A 15,224-nucleotide genomic window follows, 5' to 3' on the forward strand; every position below is an offset into this window, starting at 1 on the left:
CCCCAGAGCCAGGGCAGAAAACACACTATGTGCGTTAGGATGGGAGGTAGCCTGGGTTCTGAGGAAGTCCCTTGTCCTCATCCCAGGCTCACCTTGGCCTTTGGGATGAGAAAGGGACAGGGCCCCCAACAGGCCTCTCACCAAGACAAGGAGTCAAGAGGCCGTTACTGCATTCCCAACGCTTCTGCTTTTATTTGGAAAGGAAGTTGCAACAACAGTGGTTCCAGTTGCTCTTGGTCATTTTTCTCCTCTCCTCCGCCTGTATGTGTATGATTCTGGGGTCTGTTTTTAATTAACTTTAGTTAAACACCTGTATGAAAATCACTTGTCAGCTGTAATAAAAGGGAAGTCTGAATGAGGCCCTCTGGTTCCATGAAGATCTTTAAAGGGAAAGAGAAGTAAGGCTGGAGAGGGTGTAGGTAAGTTTTAGGATAAGTAAACAAAGTGTAAAATATATATCACCATTTTAGAAGTGGGTTTTTGGGTTTGCTTTCTCCCCCTACTTTACTGGGGAGGACTTGCCATTGCTTTTATCAAGTGCTTGCTAGCCATGGATGCCAACTGACTTCTTCGATTGAAGGCCGGAGGATCATGTCTGGTTCCAGGAGCCGCTTGAGCAAGTCCTGGCATTCAGCCGAGATGCCCAGATGAGTGGGGAAGGACACCCTCTTCTGCTGCTGCCACAGCATCTTGGGGATGTCTGTGTCATCAAAAGGTAGGCTGGCACAGAGCATGACGTACAGGACCACGCCCATGCTCCAGACGTCACCCTTCTTGCTATCGTGGGGAATACCCTGAAGTACCTCTGGGGCGGCATAGGCTGTGCTGCCGCAGAAGGTCTGGCTCAGCTCCCGGCATGATTTGGGCAACACCTTGGCGAAGCCAAAGTCTGTCAGCTTCAGGTTGAAGCCCTGCAACAAAGCGTTCTCGCACTTGAGGTCCCGGTGAGCCACACCACAGCCATGGCAGTAGCGGATGGCCTCGACCATCTGATGGAAGAGGGCCTTGGCCCGGCTCTCGGGCAGTGGCCCCCCATTCAGCACACAGTCAAAGACATCCCCTCCTTCAGCCAGCTCCATCACCAGGTAGATTTTCCCGTCTGCAGACTCCAGCGTCTCATACACTCGGATGATGTTCTTGTGGTCCAGGGTACGGACAATCTGGAGCTCCCGAGGCAGGAATCTCTGGATAAACTCTACGGAAACAAAGCGAAAAGATGGAGCATCAAGTCCAGAAGGGCCTAACTCCTCCCTCCTGTCTGCTGCCTTCCAACTTCTGTCTGCCTATCTCCCCACCATGTCTGGGTCTTGTGCCTTGGTTCCCTTTCATAGTCTTTAATGTCTGTCTGCTTGGACACTGCAAAGAATGTTCACCTCTATTGTTTTTGTAGTTAATATATTACTGAAAGGAACTACTCCCTGTCAGCCTCAGGGACTGTTGTGAGCAGCCTATGAGACCACGGATATCAAAGTGCTTTTAGGCTTTTAGACTATTAGGGACTTGTAGACAAGGCTATTGAATCTCAGTTACGAGGCCTGATTTGCCCACAGCATGGTGAGCCCACTCCTCTCACGTCTGCCTCCTGACCCACAGTTCTTTCCATGAGCCCTGTCTTTTCCCCATCTCTGCCTTCGTTGGCTCCAGCTCCTGCCCTCTGCTAGCCCTGGCCATGGCCTCGCCAGTCTCTGTTCCCCTCCTGGAATAGGAAAGGCCTTGTGGGCTCCGGCTCTGCTTCTGAGGATCCTTCACCTCCTGCCACTTTAATCTTGGATTTTAGAGGGTGTGATTTTCCTGGACTCCCAGCATCCCTCTGTTCCCCACTGACCTACCCCAGAGCCACAGTCTCTCTTGCTTTCCTTGGTTCCAGACTAAAGGGGAGGAGGGAATGATCCTTCTGACTGGAGGAAGCACGCACCCACCCACCTCAGCCAGCCCTCGCTTCCTCCAAAGGGGCCCCAGCTCACCTTCTGGCCCTCCCATCTTGTCTATAATTTTAATCGCCACTTTTCTTTGGTGTTTTTTGGAAACTGCTTCTTTGACTTTTGAGTAGGTCCCTTCCCCAATGGTCTTGCCCAGCTGGTACCCATTGGAGAGCAGAAAGCCCTCCATGCTGTCTAGCACCTCCTTCCTTCCTATCACCCTCTCAGCTCATGCTGCCTCTGAGAGGCAGCTCTACTCCACCATTGCCCTTGGCCTGCTCCTTTTCATCCGTAGCCTCCCCCAGCGCTAGAACATTCTCCGTCTGGACACACAAGCCGCGGGTGGTGGAGAGGGAGGGGGGTCAGACATTTTAAAACTCTGGCCCAATTGTGATGTAGGTGTTGTGTGACCCTTGGCCAAAATTGGCAATGCCCCCTGCCTGTCCTCACCACCACCACCAAATCCAGAACGGGTTAAGTCACCGCTGCGCTCAGCCCCCGCGCCAGGTAGTGAGTCGCAGCCCCGCCTGTGGGGGGCGCTCCGGACGTCTGCGCGCGGCCCGGGAAGCCAGGCTCCTTTCCGTGGACACAGCCTCCTGCTCCCTCAACGGGCAGCTGGGGGTCTGCGCGACCCATGGCAAGAGCCCTCCAAGTACCGGCTCGCGCCGCGCTAAGTGCTGGCGCGGCGTGGGGTTCCCCGGCGGGAGGAACGGGTTCTATAAGGTCAGCGCGCCAAGGCCCGGGTCACAATGCAGCCCTCCCCCTCGACGCCCGGGCCCCGGGCGCGCCGCAGACACCTGCCCGGCTCCGCCTGGACCGGAGCGTCCTCTCGCGGCCAGGGCTCGGGCAGCTACTTCCTGCCTGGGACCGGTCTCGGCCTCCGACAGGTAAGCGACGGCCCACGGAGCGGGCGCGGGGAGGGGGTGCCCGGCGGCCCGCGAGCTGCCTGACCGCCACTCCCCGCGCAGAGCGCCTCGGACATGAGTGCCCAGGAGCCCCCGCAGGGTCGGAGATTCCCCATTGAGGCCGGAGACTCCCCTGGCCTTGCCTTCCCCCGCGAGACCCAGGACAGCCCGGAGCGGGTAGCTACGGAGCACAACCCGGTCAGGTGAGGCCAGCGCTCCTCCCCGCCGCCCCACCCCGGCCCACCTTCCGTCCCCCGATCGCCCCACCCCCGCCCCACGTAAGGTCCCACATCCACGCCCGAACCTCAGGGACCCCAAGTGCACTCCCCGATGCGTCCTGTACAGGATGAGCCTGCCCCGCCTCAGCGCCCCCTGTCGCGGCCCGCTTTCCCCAGGCCGCTTCGACGCTGCCCCGGCTGCCACTGCCTGACGCTGCTGCACGTGCCCATCGACGTCTACCTGGCCTTGGGCGGGAGCCCCCAGGTCCGCGCCACCTGAGTGCGCCTGCGCACGGCAGCTCCGCGGGAGCCGGGCGTGTACGAGGCCCACCGCAGGCCACCACGCTGAGATCGCGCGCGCCGAGCAGGAGACAATGATGCACATTTTAAAATAAAAGAACGATGCACATTTTAATAAAGCACAGCATAAACTGTTCTTTCCACTCCGGCCAGTGTTTGTTTATCACGTCGGATCGGGCCCGCACGCTGCTCCGCCTCATCCAAAGGCATCTTCCCTTCTGCTGCCTCCTCACTTGGACCCAGCCCCAGGGGCCTGCCCTTCCGACTCCGCTTTCTTCTCCCTGGACACCAAGCCCTTCCCCCATTTCTTGCTGGTCATGATCCCTTTCAGGGCCGCCTTTCTGCTCAGGCTCTGCCCTCATCCATCTCCCCAACACTCTCCTTGGTTCTCCAGTAAAATTAGCATTACTGTGCTGGACTCTGGGGGCCCAGGGAAGCTTGGGACTGGAGGGGGTGGACAAAGAACTTAACGAGAATGGCCACCCACACCAGGCCCATTTAATTCTCCCAAGATGGAGTTTGGTTTTGCTACCTGCTGTTTTGTGACCCCGGGCACCCCTGGCTTTGTTGAAGGGGATAGGGGCTGCCCCGTCCATCTTGAGCTTTGGTTTCTCCTAGGACTGGTGGGGCCAGAAGACTGGGGAAGAAGTCGTTTGAAAAACTTCGATTTCTTATTCCTTTTTACAGGTGAGGGAACTGAGCCTTAAGCAACGTGCCTGGGGTCCCCCAGATGACAGGTGATGCTAGTGCACTCCTCAGCGTCCTCAGACTTGAGGCCCCAAAATCCATGCATAGGAGGGGCCCATGACAGGAAGGCTGCCTGGAAGCTGAAGGAGTATTTCCCACTTTCCAATTTTGCTTTAATGAACCTGTATTATTTTAATATTGGAAAAAATGTATGTAACCCAAAGGTCAGGTTCAGTCTCCTGTCCCCTGAGATTTAAGTACGATTGACTCAACACCCCTCCTCTAATCCACATGGAGTAGAAGTCTAAGCCTCCCAGAGCACTTCAGATCCCATGGTCACCAGAAAGGGCCACCCTTTTCGACTTCCACAACTTCCCTCCCAGGCAGTCCCAGATGTAGGAGGCTTATTGAAAGAAGAGAGGATGTTTGTCAAAAAGGATCTACTTGGACTTTAGACTTGACCATTCAGTGCCCTGGTCCTTTAACATCCTGGCTCTTAAAAGCCCCTCCATGCCTTTCCTTCCCCTTCACCAGAATAATCCCTGGCTTCAGGCCATAGTGCTGGCTTCTCTCTCCCTCCCTCCTCTCCCCCTTCACCCTTACCTACTGGAGACCACCCCCAACCTCTGCCCTGCCACCGGGACTCTCTGTTCTTCTATCAAGTGAAATAATCCAGCTGTTTCAATCCCCACCAAACTCCATGCAGGTCCTACTCCGTTTAACAACCCATTCTGCTGCTCTGCAGAAAAAGGGCCTCCCTGCCAGTAAACAGTACTCACCCTCCTTAGGAGGCCCTTGTAATTTTAGAAAAAAAACGGCCTCTGTATGGATAAGGTCTCTCCATTGCAAGCAACTGATGTTAGCTTAAGCAAAAAAGGAATTGATTGTTTCAAGTTGCTGGGAAGGATATGTTAGTGATTAAAGGAAGAACTATAGGAACCAGGGCATCCATTGGGCTGGAATCAAGGATTCAACCCCACCAGGACTGTTGCTTTGTTCCTCTCATTCCTGATTATCTCCTCTGGGCAGGGAACATGGCAACATGGCTGCATCAGCTTAGAAATCCCAGGAAGGGGGAATTCCCTTGCGGGCCAGTGGTTAGGGCTCTGTACTCCCAATGCAGGGGGCCCAGGTTCGATCCCTGGTCAGGGAAATAGATCCCGCATGCATGCCCCAACTAAGAGTCCACATGCCACAACTAAGAAGACCACATACCGCAACTAAAGAGTCCACATGCTGCAACTAAAAGATCCTGCATGCCACAACTAAAGACCCCGCATGCTGCAACTAAGATCCGGCACAGCCTAAATAAAAAAAAATTTTTAAATCCCAGGAAGGGAGACCTGCTTTCTCCCAGTCTCGGTATACCTATCCCTGGGAAGGCCAGTGATTGGCCCTTTTAAATCACATGCACATTCCTTGGGCCAATTACCACTGTCAGGGAGATGGGAGACTACAATTGACTAGGCTGAACCACAAGTAAGCCTATACTTGAGATGCAAGCACAGCCAGGTGATTGACAGCATCACCAGAAAATAATGGGTAATGATGGAGAAAAAACATTCCAGGAGCAGAGACAGCTTATATAAAGATCAAGTACCCCTGGGAGGAAAAGAAGCCCGAAAAAAAGGGATAGAGAGTGGCAGGGGCCAGTGTAACAACTCAATTTGAAGGCAATGAGGAGCCTTAGAAAGTGTGACCAGGAGTTCTGTGTGACTGGGTTCTCCTTCAGGCTTTGCCCCTGTTTCATTCAATACAAGTCTACCAGCCAGGCCTGTGCAGGACACTGGGGATTCAACGATGAACTTGACAAACATGGGCCTTGACCCTCATGGAACTCACATGGCCTAGCAATGACCTGCTGGGAGGCAAATCCCTTCCCTCTGGGCCCATTTCCTCACTAGTTTAAAAAAAAAAAAAGAAAGCACCAGTGATCTCTATGGACCTTGCCAGCCCACAAATGCTGAATCCTTCCCATTCTTCCTTTCTCTCTTATCTCCCTCACTTCCTTTCTCCAATCTTCTCGACACTCCTTTCCTTTAAAGAAAGATTTACTGGGACTTCCTTGGTGGCACAGTGGTTAAGAATCTGCCTGCCAATGCAGGGGACACGGGTTCAATCCCTGATGTGGGAAGGTCCCACATGCCACGGAGCAACTAAGCCTGTGCGCCACAACTACTGAGCCCACACGCCATAACTACTGAAGCCCGTGCACTCTAGGGCCTGCGTGCCGCATCTATTGAAGCCCGCATACCTAGAGCCCGTGCTCCACAACAAGAGAAGCCACTGCAATGAGAAGCCTGCGCACCCCGCTCGCCACAACTAGAGAAAGCCAGCACGCAGCAACGAAGAGCCAATGCAGCCAAAATTTTTTTTTAATTTTTTAAAATAAAATAAAATTTAAAAAGATTTACTAGTGGCCTAGTGGTTAGGATGCCGAGCTTTCACAGCTGTGGCACGGGTTCAGTCCCTGGTCAGGGAACTTAGATCCTGCATGCTGTGTGGCGTGCCAAAAAAGGAAAAAGAAAAACAAACAAACAAAAAAGATTTACCGCTATGTTTGTTTAGTGAGGGATGCAAAGAATACAGACAAACACCTTGCCAGTGGGCCAGACCCTGGGGCTACATAGCTCTAGAATGGCCATGAGCAAGGGGAAAGGGCATTCCAGGTGGAACACTGTGGACAAAGGCCTTGAGGCAGGAAAGTGGAAGACAATTTCAAGGAACTCAGTTCAATCAACTTTCACCAACACCTACCTGGGCCACACGAGGTGCAGAGAACCCAGGCCTTTAACTGACAGATCCCTTGCCCTTGCAGAGCTCAGAATTCAAGGGATCCAGGGATGAGTTAACAGAAGAGAAGCTGAATCAGGGAGGCCTTGTGTTTGAACTTTGTTCTGTAGGTGACAGGGAGAATGACAGGCTCCAACCTGGGCCACTTCACTCTTTTTCTTCTCCTTTTCCATCATGTTCTCTGTGGCTTTTTCCCCCCTGGAAAAGTCACTGGCCTAAACTCTAGTCCTAGATTTGAGTCCTGATTGCCATTTACTAGCTGTGCAAACTTGGGCTACATACTTAGCCTCTCTGAGTCTCTATTTCCAAATCTGTAAAATGGGGCTAATGAAAGCTGGTGGAAGCTTTCAGTAAAGTCATGCACATAGAGCACCAGGCAAGAATGTCGTGCACCTCTAGCACTGAGCAAGAGAGGCTGCTGCTGCTCCTACCTTTGGCTTCAAGGGGCAGCAGAGAGCCAGCCAGCCATGTCCCCAGGGGCTGGGTGATGCCCAGCCTTGGAGAGGGTTGGGGAATCTCTCTCGCCTCCCTCTGCCAAGTTCCTCACAGTCCTGCTCAGGTGCTGAGGAACTTGGTGGGGAGGGGGCGCGGGTCATTTCCAGGGGAATCCCCAGGTGGGAAAGGCAGAACTGCCTCCCTCACCCTAGAGGGTAAAGCTTTCCCCAGACCCCCAGGCAGGACCCCCACATCCCAGCCTCATTCTCAGTTTGAGGAATGAGGAGGGGCCCAGGGAAAGGAGGATACTTGAATCACTGCCTTCCCTGACTTCTCTCTCAGACACCTTATTAGACAGCCCCTCCCTAAGGGACCCTCTTTTAGAAGGAGGGGGCGAAGTACAGATGGACCCCCCCCAGGTTACCATGGAAATGGCAGGGAAAGGGTTGCTATATCTCCATGGCAACAATTGACGTCAGCGCTACCCTTTCCCATCGCTTGATATGAGAAGGGGGCAGCCACCCCAACCACAAGCAAATCCCCCACAAAGCCTCCTCCCTTTACTGAGCCAATCAACCAAGGGGTCGACAAGCTTAATATAGCACAGGAGTTAAAAGCACAGACTCTGATGTCAGTCAAATCTTGGTTCAAATCCTCTTTCTGCATCGTTTTAGCTGTTTGAATTTGAGCAAGTCCCTTAACCCTGGAAGTCTAGTACGTACAACAGGGATAGTAAGCTACATGCCTCCGAGGGTTAATGTGAGGATTGCAGGGGATTATGCAGGTAATAGGCAGTGGGCCAGCTCGTGGGAAGTGCACACTGATGCTAGCGACTCTCTAGAGTCCTGGGGACTTGTCAGGGCATTGTGGCTTCTCAGATATAGACTCGAAGCCCCTAAAAGGCCCCCAGAACCCCTAAGGACTGGGCCCTGAGTTTGAGCATTCAGAACTGGGGGGGGTCTCAGGGTGAAGCCAGAGACAGTGGAGCTTCCAGACCCTGAGGAAACCCCAATGCCACTTTCCCTGCAACCCCATCACATCTGGACCCTGACCCAAATTCCCCTTCCTCCCCCCCCGCCGGCCTCCTCCTAGGCCTCCTTAGCAGGCATCTAACACTCGGGACTCCATCTGCTCCTCTAGGAAAAAGCAGGGATGAGGGCCGTGGGAAGACATCAGGCAACCTAACACCAGGTAGATCAGTGGGTTGGACCCCACAGGAATATGGGTGTCCCAGCTCCCACTGGCCTCTCCCCACCTGCCCTTGGGGTAAGGATACTGGAATCATTCTCACTCCCTCTCTCTTCTCCAATTCCCTGTCCTGGTGCCCACAGTCTATTCTGCTCCAATTCCACCGCACTGCCCTGAACCAGACCCCCATCGCTACTCATCTTGATTACTCCAGCAGCCCCCTAACTGGTCTTGTGCTTCCTTCCCTGCTTGATTCCTCTAGCCCAGAATTATTCTATAAAGACCACAACCCAGCCATGTAATTCTCCTATTTAAATCTCATCAATGGCTTCTTTACATCACTCGTCCAGCCATGTGGACACCCCTGAGTTCTTCACAAAACCTTCTTCCCACCTTTCAGCACATTGTTCCTTCTGCCTGGAATAGCCTCCTCCCATCCCCCTTACCTCTCAGATCTCCACCAATTGTCACTCCTCAGAGAAGCCTCCTCTGACCACCTGTCCTTCCCCTCCCATAGCACCTGCTTGTCCCACTGTGTACTCATCTCTTCCTTGATCCCTGTTGAGTGCCTGTTTACCCCATTACACTATGGACTCACGGAGGGCAGGGGCTGTGTCATATTCATCCTAACATCCCGGGGCCTAGAATGGAAGCGTTCAGGAGTTGGTAGAATGTTTACAGATTAGACTGGCTAGTGAATGACTGCTTGATCGGTCTACAGAGAGGCTGAGCACTGTGAGGAGAAGGAACAGCAGAGCCAGCTGCGGGATCTGGGATGGCTTCCCTAAGGAAGCGACACTGGAACTGAGATGAGAAGCAGTTACCCAGACAAGGACATGGCGGTGGGAAATATCCCTGGCCCTGGGACTGGTCTGTGCCACGAGTGAACGTGGTGGTGAAGACACAGTGAAGAGGGACACATTCATGTTTTGGAAAGACAATCCTGGCTGCTCTGTGAGAACAGACCACATAAGAGATTGAGAGTAGCAGCAGGGAGATCATTCAGGAGGCTGCGGCAGCCTCCCAGGTGAACGGCGATGGGGCCTTGGACCAGGTGGTAGCGGTGGAGATGGAGAGAAGCAATTGGATTTCAGACATATCCTGGAGAGGACAGGATTTCGTAACTGCTTGAATATGAAAAGGGAGGGACAGGGAAGAGTCTAGAACCAAGCCCAGATTTCCAGTTCAGGTAACCGAGAAAACAGCCAAGCTGGGGAACATGGGAGGAAGGGCCGGTGTGGGGCATGTTTGCTGTGAGGTGAAACATCCAGGCGGACGGGGCCAGGAGATAGGTGTTGGGCAGGGAAGAGAGGCTTGGGCTGAAAGAGAGAAGTGAGTCTCTGACACAGGCAGACACCAAAGGCATGGGAACCCATGAGATCCCCTGGGACAGACTGTAGAAGGCCCAAGAACACCCATGATTAGGCAGTGAGTGAAGGATGAGAAATTTGCCATGTGGCGGCAACCACATGGTTGCAAATAAATAGCAAAGAAATCAAGAGTCCACAGTGTCCAGAAAAACAAGGGCACAAAAGTGTTTCAAATAGGAGGGAGTGTTTGTGTCAAAGTCAGCCACTGCTAAGGGGTCAAATCAGATAAAGACTCACGAGCATCCCTTGGATTTAGCAACAGGGAAGTCAGTGGTGACCTTGACGAGCTGCCCCTGTGGAATGGTGGGGGAGGAAGCCAGACTGCAGGGGTTGGGTGAGGAAGTGGAAACAACGTGTGTACACAACTCTTTCAAGAATGTTGGCTGTGAAGGGGAGCTGGAGAAGGACCTGGGGTTGAAGGAGGGCATTCTTCTTTTTCAAACACAGGAAAGATTAGAGGCTGTTTGTTTGCTGCTGGGAAGGAGCCATCAGGGAGGGAGAACTTGGAGACAGGTATAGGAGAAAGGAATGAGAGGAGGGAAATTCCCCAAGGAGGGAAAAGAGGAGGTGGAATCCCCAAATATAGCCACACAATTGGGAGGGGGGCAAGTCAGGGCCATACAGGGCTCTGGGGCTCAGAGCAGCTGCCCACTGTCCCCAGCAGCCAGTGTGAGTCACTGGGGGGAAATAGCCCAAACAGGCAGTGTGGGAAAGGGAGCGGGGCCAGCGTGCTCCTCAGGATCCCCAGAGGGTGGGGGAGCAGGGCCCAGCCTGGGCTCTCAGCCCGGAACCCCATGCTCTGAGCAGGGCAAGGGCACAGAGAGGTTGTCTCACCCTTTGTAAGGATGGGCAGAGTAGTAGGAAGCCTGGGTCCTACTACTGGGTTTTCTCTGCCCCTCTCTGAACCTGTTTTCCTTTCTGCAAAAAATGTAGGCTTTTAATTTTTTTTTTTTTTTTTGGTGGGAGGGTGGGGGGGTGGGGCTGGGGGAGGTGTCAGGGACCCTTTCTAGATTCCTTCCAGAAATATATGTGTGTTTGAACTTTGCAAACAGTTTCAGGCCTCCTGAAGCTCCCACAAACTCAGTCCTGGCTTCCAGATAAGAACTCCTGAACTAGAGGTGGCTGAGAAGCCTTCTGCCTCTGCTATCTAAGAGTGCCCCAGAGCAAGGGAAAGGCTCTTGTAAGGGCCATGAGGGCAGAGTTGGGAGGCTCTTAAGCCCGGGAGCAGTGAGGCCTTCTGAGGTGTGGTTTCTTCCTGAACACACCATCAGGGGTGTGTAAGCAGAAGCTGGAGGCCCCTGGGTGAAATAAGGAAGGGTTTATCCAAACGGCAGCTGACCTTCCTATCCTGGGCCCCCTCTTGCTGCCTCTGCCTGTCCTTGCCTTTCTGTCCCTGATCCTGGGGGAGGAGGGTCTCAGGGGATCCTCCAGCACTGGTGACCAACCCCCTCCCACTGAAGCAGCTGAAGACAGACCACGGACTAGACCCCGCCAGAGGGGCTGGCGCTGCCCCACCCCGCTCTGCCAGCTGCCGCCTCCTGCTAAAAACAGCGGGGCCCGGGGGGACTATGGGCTTTCAGGCCCCCCCTCCACGTCCCAGCAGGTATTAAAGAGGCCGAAGCCGGGCCAGGAGGACTGGACACTATGCTATTCACCGAGACTGCCCACTTCGCGGCGAATTTTCTTCTGTCCCGGTGAGGGGGCCCGGGAGAGGGTGTCGGCGCGATGAAGGGCCCCGGTCTGGCAGCTGGGGGGGAGGAGTCCAGATCCTTGGGAAGGCCCCGAGGGGGGCCTCTAATCCCCCTCCCCGCCCCTCCACATGGGCCAGGAGTGACCCCGACCCTCGCGCCGCCGCGTCTGACACGAGACGGCCGCCTACTCCCCGCCTCTCGTGCCTCCTGGGGTGACCGCTGCCCGTCTACCCCGCAGGCGCCCCCGGGCCACGCCCCCGCACCGCCTTGACCAGGAGTTGTGTTTCTGGGGCTGCCGGGGCCCGGCCATGCCGGCGCCCGCCGCCCACCGCAGCCTGGGCGACTACTGGCTGAGCCCGCAGCGCCGCCGCCCGCCGGGCGCCGCCTGGCGCTGGCCGGCGCGGAACCTACTGCTGCTGCCGGGTACCACCGGGCTGGCGGACTTACCCTCAGCGCGTAGGCCCAGCTGCTACGGCGCGCGCCCGCGCCTCATGTGAGCGCGCGGGGGCGGGGCGGAAGCCCTGGGAGGGAGGGGCGGTGCCTACGGCAGGGGAGGGGTCTGTGGGAAGGGGCGGATCCCCAGACGCGAGGGTCGGACAGGGGTTGGACAGGCTGGGCTTGACTGTACCTAGGAGCGGGAGGAGTGGGAGGAACTGAGTGGGAAGGGTGGGGCCTGAAGCGGCTGACCACGGAAGGGACAAGGCGAAGCGGGCGTGGACTCAGAGGGGGCGGGGAGCCTTGCCGCCGTCCTGTAGGCCCAGTTTTCCCTCCCTCCAGGTGGAAGCACCGGTGGCAGAATATTAACTACCAATATCTGGGCAAGAGGAAGACACATCTAGTTCCCCTGCGCCCGTGAGAGCCGGTGAGGGGCGGGGCCAGAAGAGGGCGCGACCTCGGAGGGGCGGGTCTAGAGGCGGGGCCTGACGGAGGTTGGGGTGGGGAAAGGGTGATACCCGGGCACGAGGTTAGTCCGCCCTGCCTTACAGGCTCGAGGACCCAGAGGGGTCGAGCCGCAGTGAGAGGCCCCGCGGGCCGGGCGTGGGTTTCTTCAGGGTTATTCAGCCCTGCCCTTCTCAAACCACCACAAACATTTTTTGGAAAATTGACATTCGACTATATTAAAATTTCTGTTTATCAAAGGACAACTAAAGGAGTAAAATAGAGTTCCAAAGAGGGCTCTTCAAACATAATGCCAACTTGGTGCCCCGCGCAGGGAGTGTGGAACCAGAATAGGTCATGCCCTTGGGCACCAACTGGGTCGGTCCCAGGACAGGAGTCACCCCAGCCCCAGGCCTGATGACCAAACTGAATGACCAAAGGGAAGCAGCCTGCTTGAAGGACACTGTCCTGTGTGTGTCTGTGTGTGCTTGATATTTTGGGGCATCTCTGAATGTTTGCATCACCTCTGAGCATGGCTCTTTTTCTCTGTGTGTCTGTCTATCCCTGGTCTCTGTGTCCATTTATTTCTTCAACAAATATTTATCAAGGGCCTATTTTAGAGGGTTGTGCCAGGTTTATACTCTGAGTCATTGAGTTCACATTGGTGAAAAGAACAGTTGAAGTCCCTGTCCTCATGGCACTTACATTCTGGTTGGGAAGACAATAAAAAAGTCAGAGATATGGGGACTTCCCTGGTGGTCCAGTAGGTAAAACTCCATGCTCCCAATGCAGGGGGCCGAGGTTCGATCCCTGGTCGGGGAACTAGATCCCACATGCATACCGCAGCTAAGAAGTCTGCATGCCGCAACTAAGAATCACGCATGCCGCAACTGGAAGATCCCGCATGCCACAATGAAGATCCTGCGTGCCACAACTAAGACCAGGCGCAGCCAAAATAAATAAATAAAAGTTTTTTAAAAAAAGAAAAAAAGAGATAAACAGTGTGCTCTGTTTGAGAAGATCGAGGTGGGCCAGGTGCTACATTATATGGAGTGGGCAAGGACTGTGTCTTGTTCACAGATCTAGAACAGTGCCTGACTCATAACTGGGGCTCACTAAAGATTGCATGAATGAATCAGTTGGCTGAGTGGTCCTGTCTGAGGAGGTAACTCTTAATCAAGGCTTGAAGGATGAGAGATCAGCCACTCCAGACCTGGGAAGAGTGTTCTGGGTGCAGGGAATAGCATGCATATGTCTCGCGGGTGGCCCTTTGCCCCTGGCTGTCTGTCTTGGAATACCCCTTTGGCTATGTCTCTGTTCCTGTCTGTTGTCTCTGTGATCTTGGGAGCCATGGGGCAGGTTTAAACGGGGCCCCTCCAGGCTCTCTGGAAGTGAGGTCACTGCTGAGCTCATTCACTCCACTGGCCCACTCTGGCCTAACCAGCCTAATCTGGACATTCCCCTGGAAGCAATCCCTCCCCTCAGCAGCCTCTGTCCCACGATCTCTGGCTCCTTCCCAGGATAGCATCCTGCAGTCTGGAAGGAAGTCCTTCGTCCTGCGTAACCACAGTCCCTGCTGGGGCAACCGCAGCCCTTTCCTCTCATTCTGCCTCATGGGCCAAGAGGAGGAGATGGGCTGGCCCTGTGGCAGCAGATCCTGCCGGGACAGAGAGCCCAGTAAAGGCCTGACAGAGTGGAGGTGACAACCCCTCTGCAGCCCCAGCGAGATGAACCTCAGAGGGAAAGAGACCATCACTCATCTTAGGAGTCTCTGCCACAGCCATTATTTCATTTAATCCTTCAATATCCCTGTTTTGTTTTTTTTGTTGTTTTTTTTTGGTTTTTTTGCGGTACGCAGGCCTCTCACTGTTGTGGCCTCTCCTGTTGCGGAGCACAGGCTCCGGACGCTCAGGCTCAGCAGCCGTGGCTCACGGGCCCAGCTGCTCCGCGACATGTGGGATCCTCCCGGACCGGGGTACGAACCCGTGTCCCCTGCATCGGCAGGTGGACTCTCAACCACTGCGCCACCAGGGAAGCCCAATATCCCATTTTTTAGATGGAAACTCAGGCAGGTCCAGTGAGGAAAACATGGCAGAACTGGGACCAGAACCCAGGTCTCTTGATGGAATAGTTATAATCCTAACAACTCATTTTTATTCCACATTTACTTTCAGCCAGTTATTATGCTAACACTTCGCGGGCCTCATCACAACCCTATGAGGTGGGTACCATTGTTATTCCCATTATTCTCAGATAAGGAGACTGATCAGGGCTCAGAGCCATTAAATGACTTGCCCGAGGACACCCAGCGAGTTCACAGCAGAGCTGCACAAGAGCCCAGACAGTCTAGGGTGCTCAGCTACACAAACTGTGCCCCAGGTCCCAGAGGAGGGTCACAGATGTCTGTTTTCCAGGGACTTGGGAAGACAGGCTTCAGGTTCATCTCCTCATGGTCCTGAGGCTAACTTGTGCCAAGCCAGGATGAGCAGGAAGATGCCTGGAACACTGCACAGTCCTGTGTCCCCTCTCAGTGGATGAAGATTGTCCACCTTTGCCCTCTCCCCTGGTATCTCCATGTTTCTGCCCTTCACTGCCCGAATAAAGCAGCTTTCACTGCTCTCTGGCTCTCCCTACTTTGGGGGATGATGATCTCTGTTCTCCCCATCCACACACACTGAGTTAGACTGAACCCACAGGGCTGGGAGGGCCTCTGTAGCCGCCCCTGAATGTCCCACTGCACCCATGACCACCCCCCCATGGGGTAGACTGAGTGAACCCGACTTGTTCCTCCTCCCCAGACTCTCACAGGCCATAGAAGGAGAGAAGCAGAGACATACGC

General features: G+C 54.7%; 3 protein-coding genes across 5 annotated transcripts; 2 read left to right on the forward strand and 1 right to left on the reverse strand.

Moving 5' to 3' along the window:
- Positions 1-54: 54 nt before the first annotated feature.
- On the reverse strand, positions 55-2,129 carry TSSK3 (testis specific serine kinase 3). The gene is made up of 2 exons (XM_082649390.1): positions 1,965-2,129; positions 55-1,195 (listed from the first exon to the last, which is right to left on the reverse strand). The coding sequence occupies exons 1-2, from the start codon at positions 2,107-2,109 to the stop codon at positions 534-536; spliced, it is 807 nt and encodes a 268-aa protein (XP_082505516.1). The 5' UTR covers positions 2,110-2,129; the 3' UTR covers positions 55-533.
- Positions 2,130-2,668: 539 nt separating this feature from the next.
- Positions 2,669-3,432, forward strand: FAM229A (family with sequence similarity 229 member A; the record flags this gene model as incomplete). Its single annotated transcript, XM_082649383.1, is given in 5 exon segments — positions 2,669-2,689; positions 2,691-2,806; positions 2,888-2,892; positions 2,895-3,027; positions 3,220-3,432. Coding segments are annotated over 5 exon segments (378 nt in total). The 3' UTR covers positions 3,323-3,432.
- Positions 3,433-10,643: 7,211 nt separating this feature from the next.
- On the forward strand, positions 10,644-14,976 carry LOC309819228 (uncharacterized protein). Of its 3 annotated transcripts, XM_082649369.1 has the most exons (5): positions 10,644-10,744; positions 11,279-11,509; positions 11,745-11,999; positions 12,284-12,368; positions 13,178-13,325. In XM_082649369.1, exons 2-4 carry the CDS (start codon positions 11,460-11,462, stop codon positions 12,360-12,362), a joined length of 384 nt encoding a protein of 127 aa, XP_082505495.1. In that variant the 5' UTR covers positions 10,644-10,744; positions 11,279-11,459; the 3' UTR covers positions 12,363-12,368; positions 13,178-13,325. The 3 variants fall into 3 exon arrangements, with proteins under 3 accessions (XP_082505495.1, XP_082505496.1, XP_082505494.1); XM_082649370.1 differs by lacking the exons at positions 10,644-10,744; positions 13,178-13,325 and adding an exon at positions 14,800-14,976 and having other exon boundaries at positions 11,115-11,509; XM_082649368.1 differs by lacking the exon at positions 10,644-10,744 and having other exon boundaries at positions 11,115-11,509.
- Positions 14,977-15,224: the final 248 nt, after the last annotated feature.

The sequence above is a fragment of the Grampus griseus genome, assembly GCF_964374135.1.
Source record: "Grampus griseus genome assembly, chromosome: 1".
NCBI lineage: Eukaryota > Metazoa > Chordata > Mammalia > Artiodactyla > Delphinidae > Grampus > Grampus griseus.

Excerpts from the sequence above, each read along its gene's own strand:
- TSSK3 (XM_082649390.1), bottom strand. The coding sequence starts at position 2,109 with ATGGAGGGCTTTCTGCTCTCCAATGGGTACCAGCTGGGCAAGACCATT. Across the intron at positions 1,196-1,964 it reads CAAGATGGGAGGGCCAGAAG|AGTTTATCCAGAGATTCCTG; the intron begins GTGAGCTGGGGC and ends TTGTTTCCGTAG.
- LOC309819228 (XM_082649369.1), top strand. The coding sequence starts at position 11,460 with ATGCTATTCACCGAGACTGCCCACTTCGCGGCGAATTTTCTTCTGTCC. Across the intron at positions 11,510-11,744 it reads GCGAATTTTCTTCTGTCCCG|GCGCCCCCGGGCCACGCCCC; the intron begins GTGAGGGGGCCC and ends TCTACCCCGCAG. Across the intron at positions 12,000-12,283 it reads GGCGCGCGCCCGCGCCTCAT|GTGGAAGCACCGGTGGCAGA; the intron begins GTGAGCGCGCGG and ends CCCTCCCTCCAG.